We start from the raw sequence: 13,364 nt of genomic DNA on the forward strand, positions 1-13,364 counted from the left end.
GGCAATAAAGACTTAGGGAATTGTAGAAGTTGAGTGACTTTATCAGGGTTACCCAGTATGAGATTCAGACTCCTAGCGTGTGTAATTAAAGGCAAAGGGAATTCTACTTTGAAAACATTGATTATAATGCTGTTTAATGTTCCTTACCCACAAATCTCAAAGTTTAACCCCAGGGAAAACGATTAATGGACATTCCTTTCCCTCCAACCCAGCTGGTTTCCTTTATACTTCCCCAACCCACTAAGCTCCTTCCTATCCCAGGACCTTTGTATTTCTTGGTCCCTCAGCCAAGAATGTCCTTCCTGTAGAACCTCACATGACTGATTCTATCTCCTCATCTTGGTCTCAAGTCAAATATCACCAGGGTTGGGGATTTAGCTCAGTGGTCTCATTGCCTGCCTCGCAAGCACAAGGTCCCAAGTTCGATCCCCGGTACCCCCGCCCAAAAAAGTCACCCAAGCCATAACCTATTTTGTACAGGCTGGAAGCCCAGAATAATTTTCACAATTTTTCCCTTTTATTAGTACCTGTCTTCAGTACATGATGATTACGTTCACTATAGGGAATTGGGACATGTGTGTAACACATTTCAACTCCCCTCTTTTATCCCTCCCTCCACCCACCTTTTATTTTCCTAGCAGCATTCATTTATCTTATAAGACATTATAAACCTAATTATCATACATACAGACTGAAAACCAGATGAATAGGCCAATGGGTCTTCATATGTTTAAATGGGAGGAAAATCAAAAGAAGACAAAAGTGAAATTTATGTTAATTTCAAATTTCACTGAAAAGTTTCATGGGACACAGCCCTGCCTGTTGAGCTACCACCTGTGCCTGTTCTCAAAATGCAACACCACAGACCATAAATATTTATTCAGTTTTTAAATGCCCTGTACATTATTTGCCAAGCACTGTTCTAAAGTAGTAACCCTTCCAACAGCATCGATCTATTTTATTCTTGTTATGGTTTAGATATAAAATGGCCCCCAAAGCCTCATGTGTTTGGGAGCTGGTGGGATTACAGGGGCACCGTAGCTGACTTGCTGCAAGGAGATGGGGTCTTGTCAGAAGAATGGATCCCTGTGCACCTGATCTGAAGGTCATATTTCCTTTCTGAACTCCTCCTTTCACCCTGTTGTCTGGCCAACATCGCATGAGCAGACTCAACTGACCGTGGACCGAAACATGAGCTACATAACCCTCTCCTCCTGTAAGTTGTGGGTGTCAGTACTGTGTCTCAGTGCTGAGAAAGAGACTAAGAAATCCTTTTCCTGGCAGCTTCTCCCTAAGTTCTCTCTCCTCTCTTCCTCCCTCTCCCTTTCCTTTCTTTCCTCACTCTCCTCATTTGAAAATTTTCTCCCTCTGCCCTTCTACAATAAAATAATAGGTAGGTCCATGACAGCAGAAATTTTGTCTTATTTTCTTCTGTATCCTCAGCAGCTGACACACAGTAGGCTGTCTTTAAGGTTTAAACATTTATCCTATTTACAATTCTGACACTAAACCCTTACATGTTGAAGGTATCTGAAATTGCATTTGCTAATCTACCTATCCATGCTTTTCCACATTTTTCTCTCAACTGTGGTAAAATATACATAACATAAATTTCAGCATCTTAATATAAATTGTTCACTTGGGTGGCAATAAGTAGAGTCTTTCCTCAGTATCCACTGGGGTTTGGTTCCAGGACCCCCAGAGATACCCACATCCTCTGATACTCTACTCACTTGTATGAATAAAATGGTACAGCTTTACCATGTAACCACCACACACACTTCCTGTGTATTCCCAATCATCTCTACATTGTTTACAATGCCTAATATGATAAAAGTGTTATAAAGTAGTTTATGGTATTGTTTGGGGAATAATGACAAGAAAAAGTCTGTACATGTTCAGTGCAGGTGGAATTTTTTCAAGTATTTTCCATCCAGAGTCAGTTGAATCCATAGATGTGGAACTCACATACGCGGAGGGCTGGGTGTGTATCCACACTCTTGTTTTACACCATCACCCCTGCCCATAGGCAGAATTTTTTGCATCTTACCAAACTGAAACTCTACACCATTCCAGTTTCTCTTTTTATGTACTTGACTACGCTACCATGTGGACGTTTCATCAATATACTTCAAATAAATGAATCCTGACCTATTTTCACTTTGGTTGCCAGGAAGCTAAATGTCTCAGAGCTAAAGGTCTGTGCTTTACTGCCTAGATTTCCCAATTAAAGTATCTTACCTCTGTTTCATAGATATTTTTATACAGGTTTTGAACTTGTAATCCTATTCGAAAAGTTCTTACCAAATCTACAATGTCTCTAAAAAAAAACAAACTAGGACACATTGTTATTTGTAAGATCCAGATACAGCCTTATTTCAGAAGCTTTAATATGGGACGGTGTTCGCGTGAGACGGGGTCTCATTCGGAAGCCACTTCAAATCCCTACCCGAAACGGGAGCGGATGGTAAAAATCACGACCCTGCTTCAGAGATCAGCACCCATCTGGAGGGTGGGCTTCCCCCGCACACCCAAGGGCTCCCCAACGCAGGCTCACCGGGGGCGTGTGAGGGTGTTTGCAAGATCCCCGTCATCCAGGAGTACAGGGCCCTCTGGGCGTGAGCTGAGGTTCGGTCGTAAAGATCTTTGAACACGGCTGATCTGAAGAATACAAACACGGGCATCTGTTAATAGCCAGTAGGTGGAGGGCTGCTGGAGAGGGAGTCGGGTGACAGACGTGCCAACGCCATCCTGCGCTGAGACCCTCCCTGCTCCCTCGCTGGACGCAGCGATTTCTCCATATCTCTTTTTCCCCTTCACAGCCAAGCACCTTGCAAGAGTGGTCTCCACAAACTGTCTCCACTTCCTCCCTTCGGGGTCCTTCTTTGTTCTTGCAACAAAACAGCGTCATTGAGATATAATTTGCATGCCCTTTAATTTATCCACTTACAGGGTACAATCTGGTGGTTTCCAGTTTTTTCTCTAAGTTACCTTAGAGAAAATCTAAGTTTCTCTAAGTTATCTTAGAGAATGCAATCTCATTATCGATTGCAGAACCCTCTAGGCACTTCAGAGACAAACGCCATGGTTTTCACTCCCTCAACCCTCAGTCTTCCCAGTTCCCAGAAACCAGCAGTGTACTTCCTGACACTATAGCTTTGCCTTTTCTGAGTGCTTCCTATAAAAGGACAAACATAATATGTTGCCTCTCTGGCTACTTGCACTTGGCATGAGGTTTCCTTTCTTTTCGTTTTTTGTTCTTGTTTTGCTTTCTTTTTTGCTTTGAGTCGGGGTCTCACTACACAGTCCAGGCTGGCCTTGAACTCACCAAGTATATAGCCACGCTGGCCTCAAATTCACCCTTCTGCCTCAGCCTCCCAAGCCCTGAGATTGCATGCATAAGCCACCACTCTCTCTTGGCATGATGTTCTCAAGGTTCACGCATGTCATAGCATGTATCAGCCTTTTTTTTCTTTTAAGAGAAACAGTAGGTGAAAGGACAAAGGCTGGGGAAAGAGGTAGAGCTTTAAATTTAAAAAAAAAAAAAGAAGAAGAAGAAGAAAAAAAAAAGGTTAACATCATTAAAGGGAAGGCTTGCCCATTCCCCAAAAATGTTAGCTCTATCATATCCTATTAGTGTCACCTAATGTGAATTAGGCTCCCTGTTATTTCATTTTTCTGCCCCTGCTATCACGTGAGGAAAGCATGTGGAGATTGCCCTCTGTGAACAGAACGTAGCCCTCACAGGACACCGGTACCGCCATGCCCTCGCCTTGGATGTCTCAGCCTCCAGCACCATGAGACAAGATGTTTGTTGTTCAAGCCACCCAGTTTGTGGTATTTTTATGAGAGGAACCCAAACGAACTAAGAAACTCAGGTAAGCATCATGGCTAGATAGGCTTTAGTGAGACTTTGTTTTCATATTTATTTTAATGATTGTTTTTACCTAAAACAATACTGGTTTCTCATTTATGATAATGGTATCAAATTTACATGTGTGAATGTGTATGTGTGTTACTGTCAGTGGAACCCAGGGCCTTCACACTGAGTTACATCCCCAACCCATTTTTTAATTTTTTTAAAGATAGGGTTTCACTAAGTCACCAAAGTGACCACAGTGGGGATCAAACTTGCAATCCTGAGGCCTCAGCCTTCCAGAGTGCTGAGATTACAGTTGTGTGCCACCTCGCTCAGCTCAAACTAACTTTTAAAGTAAATATTTTTAAGTCAAAAAGATGAGTCATTAAAAAGAAAAAATAAATCATGGTGCCAATAGTGGATAAACAGTAGAAAAACTGTCAGGGTATTGCCCCACTGACTGAAATTTCTGGGACCCTTTCTAGTCAGTGTTTCCCCATTCTACAGCCCGCAACCCAGTGCATCAGCTTAAAAATGAGGATTAGTGGGTGCATAATGCCCACATTTATTGCTTAGGAGTATTTCTATTGATGAATTATTTTAATTTTATCAGTTTTATTATACAATGTGTACTTAACAAGAAAATAAAACAAAATATTAAATTTTAATATGTATTGAGTATTTAGAATAAGCATTAACATTTTCAGCATCAACCATCTGTTTATAAAATCTAAAAAATAAGAAGAGAAATAAATTCCTATATGAACTACAATGAAAATACAAATAAAGCTCTACAACAAGAAATTCTTTGCTCCGAGGGTCACACCTAAGGCACTCTTCACGTGGGAATACAGTGTGTTGCTCACAGCACATAGGTTTTGCTTTTCTGCTTTTTTCTGGGACACACTTGACATCTTGCTGTTTTGTTAGGAAGTTCTTGTGATGTCTCACGTGTCTGTTCATATGTCTGTCCAGAGTGCTCTTTTGGAGTTCTTCAGGCAGATACATATTGCTGTTCCTCTGTTGTAATTGATCTTTTATTGATTCCAGGCCCAATCCTCTAAGAAAATCTCTCTGTGATATTTTGCACTTGTTATTTTCTTTGAAAACTCTCATACTATTTATGCCTGACATGATTGGGCACGAGGAAGACACAACCTCTGGCCAATGGTTCCACTGATAGCATAGTTGCTACATAACTTGTCAACAGTATCTGTCTACTCTGCCTTTCATTTTGTTGTAAAGTGTGACCGTGTCTGGCTTCATTTATTTTGAAGATTCATTATTAATCTTTTTAATTTTTGTTTTTTGAGACAGGATCTCACTACTTAGTCCAGGCTGACCTTGAACTCACAGGATCCTCCTGCCTCAGCCTCCCAAATTCTGGGATTACAGGCATGTGCCACCATGCCCAGCTTCACTTCAATCTTATTGTCATGGTGTAACATTAACAATGCTTTTCTTCACCATACAGGAGGCCAATGTTATATCTTTCTGAAATCCAAAGACTGTACTATACATTTCTCTGTTGTGAACTTAGAACATTTTGGGGAGGATCTTGGCTTTATTCTTGCTTATAGTTCCTGTGCTGGTCACCTGGTGTTCTTTTAGCAAATGTAATATCAGTGGGTAACTAGTTGACCAATCATCAGATGTGACATTACGGTTATTTTTTGAAACAGGTACAAGAACTCTGTTCCCAGCTTCATACGGTTTATTACTGCACAAATATAGACCTGGTGGCTGAGTTTCAGGATAAATTTCTAAATTCTAGGTGTGAAATGTCTTCCCACCTACTAGAGCATATATTTTACACCATATTTGAAAGGTTTATTTGGCCTATATTGCCAAAAGCTACAGCAACCACAAAATGATGCAAGTTGTTTGTCAATTGTCGTGTATTCAGATGGTGTACAAATTGTTTAACAGTTCAAAAAAAGCTCTCAAAAATTGAGCAAACAGAAGCCAAATTGTTGGGTTTTTTTTTTCTTTCTTGACAAATCTTTCTTTCATCAAAACAGGCAATTTTGAAGGAAACCAAGTCTCACAAGTGTCATTGTTTTAAAAATCTCAGCACCGCATCGGTCACTTCTCCATTAATCCTTTAGAGTCTGACAAATAGAATGATAATGTCCTGCTACGAAGGCTCTTAGTTCAGGTTGCGAGGTGCTGTGATACATATTGAGTATTACTACTGGTGTATACAGAAGGTTTTACTTGTATTTCATTATTAGTATATTTCACAACACCTTGTAGCACATCGTCCATTACAAACAATTGCCAATATTGAATCAGTGTTGGCATCCAGTCCAAAAGGTTTCACCTGTGGCAAGAACCTAATAACATTTTCCATCCTAGCTCCAATGTTGGATCATTCAGGCATACATGGCCATTTTGCAGTGTTTCGACTACTCAAATGTTTATTTACATTACTGTTTTCTTTTTCATCTGAGTCAAGGTCTTCATCCTCTACTTCTCTGTCTATCATGCCTTGCTCTTTCATGTCTTGCTTTGGCTTACATGATCCAAGTCATCTTCAGTAGCCAAGTTACCTGATGACTCACTTTTAACCTCCTGCCATAGTGTAAAAGCAGATTTTCATGTGACATTGTACTGAATTGGCTGATTCTACAAGAAAAAAATAAAAAGAAAGCATTCAATAGAACAAATTAAAAATGCACAGAAATGTAATGTGGAGCATAAAGTGGGTAAAAACTCACCTGTTCCTGCTTTGACACACGTGCATACACCTTGCCACCTGTCTACCAAGTGGCTGAGCACAAAGATCACTTCCTGTGTTCCCCCAGCTCAGCTACCAAGACACACAGCTACCTACCATTAGGCTGGAGTAAATATTTCATTAGGAAAGTACGGTACCCAACAAGAGGAACAGAGGGTAAGCTTCTCCAGAAGGTGCATTTGGCCTGTGCCCTCCTGAAATGTTCACGGCAGCCCCAAGGGACAACACAGAGAGAGGTAAGCAGGTGGAGGAGGCACTCACAGGTTTTTAAAGGCATCCTTGTGCAGGTACCGGGGAAGACTCTCAGTGACTTCTGGCTGGAGAAAGCTGCCTGAGGACCCCCTCAGCACCCTGCCCAGGATCTCCACACACTCCAGGGGGCTCAGCACCTGGAAACACCTCTCCAGCGTGATGAGAAACAGGCTGCGGTTCACACCAGGACTCTGCAAGGCTCGCTCCCGCATCTCTCTCAGGTCAATGACAATGTCCTTCAGGTCCTACAGGAATGAGAGAAGCCATAGTCACTTTGTGAACTGCCTCTTCATTCATGAGCCCTGGAAGGGACCACACACTGCAGCAAGGCTACCATGCAAGATCACTGTTTAATACCAGCCCTTTTATTTTAGCCTTACTAAGTGGTTAAGTTGCCCAGGCTGAGGCTGTCACTTGCAATCCTCTTGCTTCAGCCTCCCAAAGTGCTGACATGTGAAAACTGCTAGATTTTTCCATCACCTTGCCAGTTCCATCTACCCTAGGTAATTTCTCATTCTCCAGATTCACCATGCTCATCACACCTGAGGCCCTTTGTCTACCTGAAATTCTCAGTGAAATGCGGCTCTTCCTAAAGAGGTTGATCTCAGCTGTCACATCCATGGTGAAGTCTCCTCTGTTCTTCTCTGACTCACTACATTAGGGGGTGCGGGAGATTGAACTCAGGACCTTATGCTGGCAAGGCAGGCATGATGCCACTGAGCTAAATCCCTGGTCCATCCTACTTCCTACTTTAAAGATGCTGGTGAACCTTTCTTTCCTCCCAACCCATAGTTCTTAACTCTGGCTGCATATCAATATCATCTGGGGAGTTTTAGAAAGCACTGATCTCCAGCAGTACTACCTAAGATCTGATTTAATTAGTCAGGGGTAGAGCCCAGGCAACTGATTCTAAGTGGTATCAAAGGCTGAGCCAGGGAAGTCCCTGAAGCCCAAGTCAAGTGCATAGTAGAGCCCCCGGTGCCTAGAAGAAAATGAAAAACAGCCAGATCAAATGAACGATGAATCATTTGAGCCACAGAACCCAGGAATACAGACAAAGTTTAATCACAGCCTGACTAATCTCTCTGCTCTCCACCCCATGCACCCTCAAATATCCACAGAGTAAATGAGCACCACCTCATTGAATTCTCATGGCAATCCTTTACAATAAGCCCCACAGATACTAGGCCTCAGGCACTCCTAGGTTCAAATCCCAGGGCCCTCACATTTTCTATGTGTGTTCTCAAGAAAGGTCTCAGCTTCCTCCTCTATAAATGGAGATAAAATCAGTATCCACCTCCTAACTTGTATAAGATTTTAACAAGACAATGAATGTCAAATACCTGGTACCTGGTAGTCCTCCACCAATGTCCCATGTTATTATTATCTCAGCATCATAGGTGACAAAAACAAGACAGAGAATGAGCAACAGGCCCAAACATACACAGAGCTGAGATCTTAAATATGTATTTGATTTCAAACCCACGATTTCACCTTGACCAAGTGTTTCCTAATTTCATCATTGGCTGGCAGTGGCTGAACAGTGGTTAAGACCACACTGAGAGGTTCCTAAGCAGGGACCTGTGGATGGAACTTGGGGTGCTGAAGACTGGAAAGCACTGCACTCATTCTTCCCAACACAGAGCTGACAGGTAGCCTTTCCTTCAGGGATGAAGGTAGGCATCAAGGCACCACAGTGGTAGAACCTTTGGCTTTGTCATCGATCGAAATCACAGTCACTTTCACAGTGCATTACAGTTACTGCAGATACTTTGTGACCTTGTTTACACTCAATACTTCTCAAAACTACAGAAATTATTAGATGAGCCACTAAATTGTGTTACTTCGTGGATTAATAAAGAAGCCCATAAATTTCTCTCCCCCAAATGTCTTTGTTTCATAGGTTTTGATAAATGTTTTTCAATGCAATTGATTTCCTTTGTAATCTTTTGTATTTTAATTTTTAGAGCTTAAAACATCATTTGGCCGGACATGGTGGTACACACCTGTAATTCTGGCACTTGGGAAGTTGAGGCAGGAGGATCACTGTGAATTCAAGGCCAGCCTGGGCTACATAGTGAATAAGGCCAGCTGAACTACATAAAAACCAAAACCAAAACAACAACCCCAAAAAAGCTGTCTCAAAACAAAAAAGCTGTCTCAAAAATCCAAAAAATAAAATAAAACAAAACATTATTTGGAGAAGGGTCCCACAGGCTTCAGCAGGTGCCAGTAGGGCATACAGCTAGAGTCAAATTTGCTGTTTCCAAAATGTGTCACCTGAAGTTACTCAATCAGCCTCTCTAAGCCTCAGTGTCCCCATCTGAGTATTGCAATAATAAGATTTTTATTCATCTTCTTTCAAAGGGTCCTGGAGAAGATTCGATGGGTCTTTTCACATTAAACCCTTAGAGCAATGTTCAGCAAGGTATTTGTCCCAAAGGTCAAAATTAGCCCACCACCAGCTTTTGTAAATAAAGTTTTATTGGAACACATCCATACCCATTCATCTACAGCCTAGGACCTAGGTTTCATGCTGTAATTGCAGAGTTGTGTGTGACAGAGATTGTATGACCTGAAAAGCCTTAAATGTTTACTACCAGGCCCCTTACAAAAAGCTGGCTGATCATTCTGTTAGAATAATACCTCATACATGGGAAACCTTTAACAGACTTCAAGCAATACCATTGTTATAGCCCATGTGCCCATTTTTGCCATAGTTTTGCACTGCCTTTACTATGATGTACTTCATATTTTTCTTTAAACTGAGTCCTTAAAAAAAAAAACTTAAATTCACTGCATAAGAAAGTCCCCAGGCCAGGGATTTGGCTCAGTGGTTCCACCACCTACCTCAAAGCTCAAGGTCCCAAGTTTAATCCCCAGTATCCCCCCAAAAAAGAAAATACTAAAATCCTACCAAACTGGTTTGATGTATCCTTTATGTTTTAATAACAGACACTAATGTAAGTATATGATTAGGGGCTGGCTGTGTAGCTCAATGGCAGAAAGCTTGCCTAGCATGCATGAGGCCCTGGGTTCAATCCTGAGCACGACAATAAATAAATAAGTGAATAAATAAGTTTATGATTATCAAAATGTTGAAATGGTTCATATCCATGTGGAAAACACTGCTCCACATTAAATGTCTGCAATGAAGAATACTCTGAGCCTTACCTTTTTGGGTCCCAAGAACTGTGTGAGTCTCAGAGGCCTTGCTTTGTGACAATATAACATCATGCAGCTTATTTTATGGAAATCACTTGTCTCTGATTTTGTCTGCACTCCACACTCTGAGCTCCTTGGGTAGGGGCAGTCCTTCACCTCTACGTCTACTGGGGCATAGGAATTATTCACAGGTGTTTATTAAACCAAATTATTAGATCCTTATGTCCCCTCATGTCTTGGAACCCACAAGAATACAAATTATATGGTCCTCAATTTGAACTTTGTAGAAAGGAAGGAAGGAAGCCTAGGTCCTAAAGCTCCAGGTTTACAGGAAGATTTAGAGGAAGGAGAAAGTGATAGGCAGAAATAAAAGGCCAAGGGCTGGGTCAGCTCAATTTGATTCAACTCAGTGAGCACCAACTGGCCCTGACTTCTCCTACTCCCATTGGCAAGATCTCCTCACCAAGTGGTCCTGCTTGTCTTCCAAGAGGCATTTCATGGCAGTGTGGAACTGCTGAGCATTGGCTTTCCTCAGGTCCGCCAGTAGCTTCTGGGGCTGGTACAGTCGCTGCTGCAGATGATTTTCCATAGCTGCCTGGATGTGGGTGAAGGGAGAGTTGGTGAGGACAGGGGGACCAGCGTACTTGGTCAGCACCCTGGCCAGCGGCCTAGCCTGTCTCCCTCTGATTCCCTGCAGCGTCCACATGCTGGCCACCTGCAGGTGGGTTTGGTTTGGCCAGTTCCACGTTTTTGAAATAGCTTCAGACACTGACCAGTCAACAAATGCTTCCAAAAATCCAAATTTCCAACTTCAGTTCGAAAATGCAAAGATTGGGCAACACCAGGCATACATAGCCTTCCGGCAACCACCACAGGCCGGGGACAGCTCCTCGGACTCGGCCAGCCTGACTCCCCGACTACATGGCCTGTTTGGTCCTTAAAGGTAAAGGGGGCTGACCTTGGGTCAGGAGGTTGAGCACCCCAGATGTGCTGCTGTTCTAACCCAAGCCATCAGCCCCGGAGCAAACCTCATGTGGAATGAACAACTACTTAGCTCTGGATGGTAATATGAGAAAGAAATAAACTAAATTGCTTGAGCTGCTTTATTCTGGAGTCTCATGACTGCAGCCATTTCATCTATACCCCAACGTACCATGTCTCTCCCTCAAAAGTGAAAAAATAAGAGACAGCAGAGCTTGTATGTGTCAAGGAAAACTGGGCAGAACGGTCTTCTGTGTGGAAGCGAAGACTCTCGCTGAACCTGGCATGCTTCCTCCACTTCCCCGACTGCTGGGTTTGCAGTCTATGAGCACTGAGAACAAAAAGTGCAGATGGGTCTCCAGTACACACCTGCAGGCTGGGAAGGGTGAAGGCAACATTCCGGGAATTCAGGTAATCCAGGATGTGGTGGGACAGGTCGGCCGTCCACCCGTGAGCACTTCAGACAAAGACAAGGGGGAGAAAATTATGACAACTTCCTTCCAAGTGGCACTGCATAGCTGTGGGCCCAGGGGACAGCAGTTCGGAGAGGGTGGTAGAAATGGCCTCGGATGCCAGAACTTTGTACAGGGAAGTAGGAGGCACATTAACCTAGCACAGTGGTCAGGGGAATTTCCAACTCAGGAATCTGCCTGGATCCCATGGTCTCAAAATGATTATCAATGTCTGAGCTGTATGCAGTATTCTAATTCCCGTAACAATCCACAGTGACTGGCTAGGGTTGAACATGGACTCGTAAACGTAATCCTCCCTTTATTAAGTGTAAAAAGTGGAAGCGGAGATGCCCTGGTAGGTTGCCGGGTCATAGCTGAAAGTAGGTCCAAGCTTGGACTTCAAGCCCACCTCTAACTCTTAGCCGCGTGGATTCAGGCAATTTGCCGAATGCCCCTATGGTTTTGTCTCCCTTTTATACAGCAAACAATGGTGAGATTCAAAAGTGGATAGAAAGTGCTTGGAAACAGTGCCCAACACATAATAAATCTCACAAATAATCTTTGTTGTTGTTGTTTTTATTTGGTGCTCAAGGCTTTGGTGCTGAAGCCTTGTATATGCTAAGCACACACCATCTCACTGAGCTACACCCCTAGACCTACAAATAACCTTTCATAATCCCACGTTTGTTATAAATAGATGCATGACTGAATGGACAAGTAAATAACTTAGCCTGAGAAAATGCATCCCAAACTTCCAATTGGAGTTATATCAGGAAGAGGAAAGTCCACGGGAACCTTCCACTTCAACATAAGTGGGTGTTGCTGTCACAGGACTCCAAGGCTCCATTTCTTCTCCTTCGTTGTACTATTAGAATTTTTTGTTAATATCGGCCTTCCTACCACACTGCCTGGCTTCCTGATTCACATCCCCAGTGCCTAGCACAGACCTGCGGGCAGCACAGAGCAGGACAGGGAAAGGAATAGGCAGGCCCCAGAGCCAGGCACTGGATGAAGTCCCAGCCTCACCTCTGGCAAGCTGTGTGGCCGCCATTCACCCTCCCTGAACCCCAGCTCCAATGTTCTGTTCAATGTGATGACAACCGAACCTCCATCAAAGGCCGCTCGTGTTTCTATGCCCCGAGCTCCTGGAATAGTGCCTGCGATGTCATAAGCACCCCATAAATGTGGGCTCTTCTGCTACAACAGAGGAGGAATAGATATCTCTGGAATGAGGGTGTCAACTCTACAACACTTGTGCACTGGTTGACACTTCGTGACATTTTTTGTAATGAGCACACATTACTCCCTGCAATTAAGAGACTTCCTTTAAAATTATTATTCAAAATCTATCCCATCCCATCCCCTCCCCTCTAGGGCAGGTTACCTTTGAAACTGTATGAGATCCAGTAATGCTACAATGGGAATAAAATGAAAAGACAACTTTAAAGGAATCATTCCAGAGAGATCACAGCTGCATTCTATTTGAAATTCATAAAAGCTGCAAGTGAGGACAGAGTGGGTACATTACCATTCAGATAGCTTCCCTCTATTATTTCTTCCTAAAAGGCAAAGAGATAACATCAAGTATAACATTCAAAAGTCAGCAGTTCCAATGGAGGGAATTTTGATTAAAAGTAAATGGAACACTCACCGCCATTTTTTGCAACAATGGATGCAAATCTGTAAGAAAGCCATTGAATGCATAAGTAGAGTTGAATTGTGTGACCTTCAAAAACACAAATAAGGATGAGAAGAGCGCCCCCAAAAGCTACTCATAAAGGAAATGTTTAGTGAATTTTAATTTTACCTGTGCCCAGTGTGAGAAAGCGCTGGCTTAGAAAATCCTTGTAGAAAAACCCTGAAAGTCCTACACATCCACCCACCTCTCACCACCATCACACACACACACACACAC

General features: G+C 42.8%; 1 protein-coding gene across 1 annotated transcript in view; it reads right to left on the minus strand.

Annotated features, from left to right (window-relative positions):
* Positions 1-13,364, minus strand: part of Otoa (otoancorin) — a 63,981-nt gene that overhangs the window by 50,162 nt on the left and 455 nt on the right. Inside the window, exons 2-8 of the mRNA XM_010623546.1 lie at positions 13,101-13,129; positions 12,978-13,008; positions 12,834-12,861; positions 11,367-11,454; positions 10,480-10,611; positions 6,861-7,096; positions 2,558-2,661 (exon numbers count right to left, since the gene is read on the minus strand). Coding sequence (XP_010621848.1) covers positions 2,558-2,661; positions 6,861-7,096; positions 10,480-10,611; positions 11,367-11,454; positions 12,834-12,861; positions 12,978-13,008; positions 13,101-13,129 — 648 coding nt within the window. The remainder of the gene's footprint in view (positions 1-2,557; positions 2,662-6,860; positions 7,097-10,479; positions 10,612-11,366; positions 11,455-12,833; positions 12,862-12,977; positions 13,009-13,100; positions 13,130-13,364) is intronic.

Source organism: Fukomys damarensis, unplaced genomic scaffold (genome assembly GCF_012274545.1).
Source record: "Fukomys damarensis isolate Sample0158 unplaced genomic scaffold, DMR_v1.0_HiC HiC_scaffold_34, whole genome shotgun sequence".
Taxonomy (NCBI): Eukaryota; Metazoa; Chordata; class Mammalia; order Rodentia; family Bathyergidae; genus Fukomys; species Fukomys damarensis.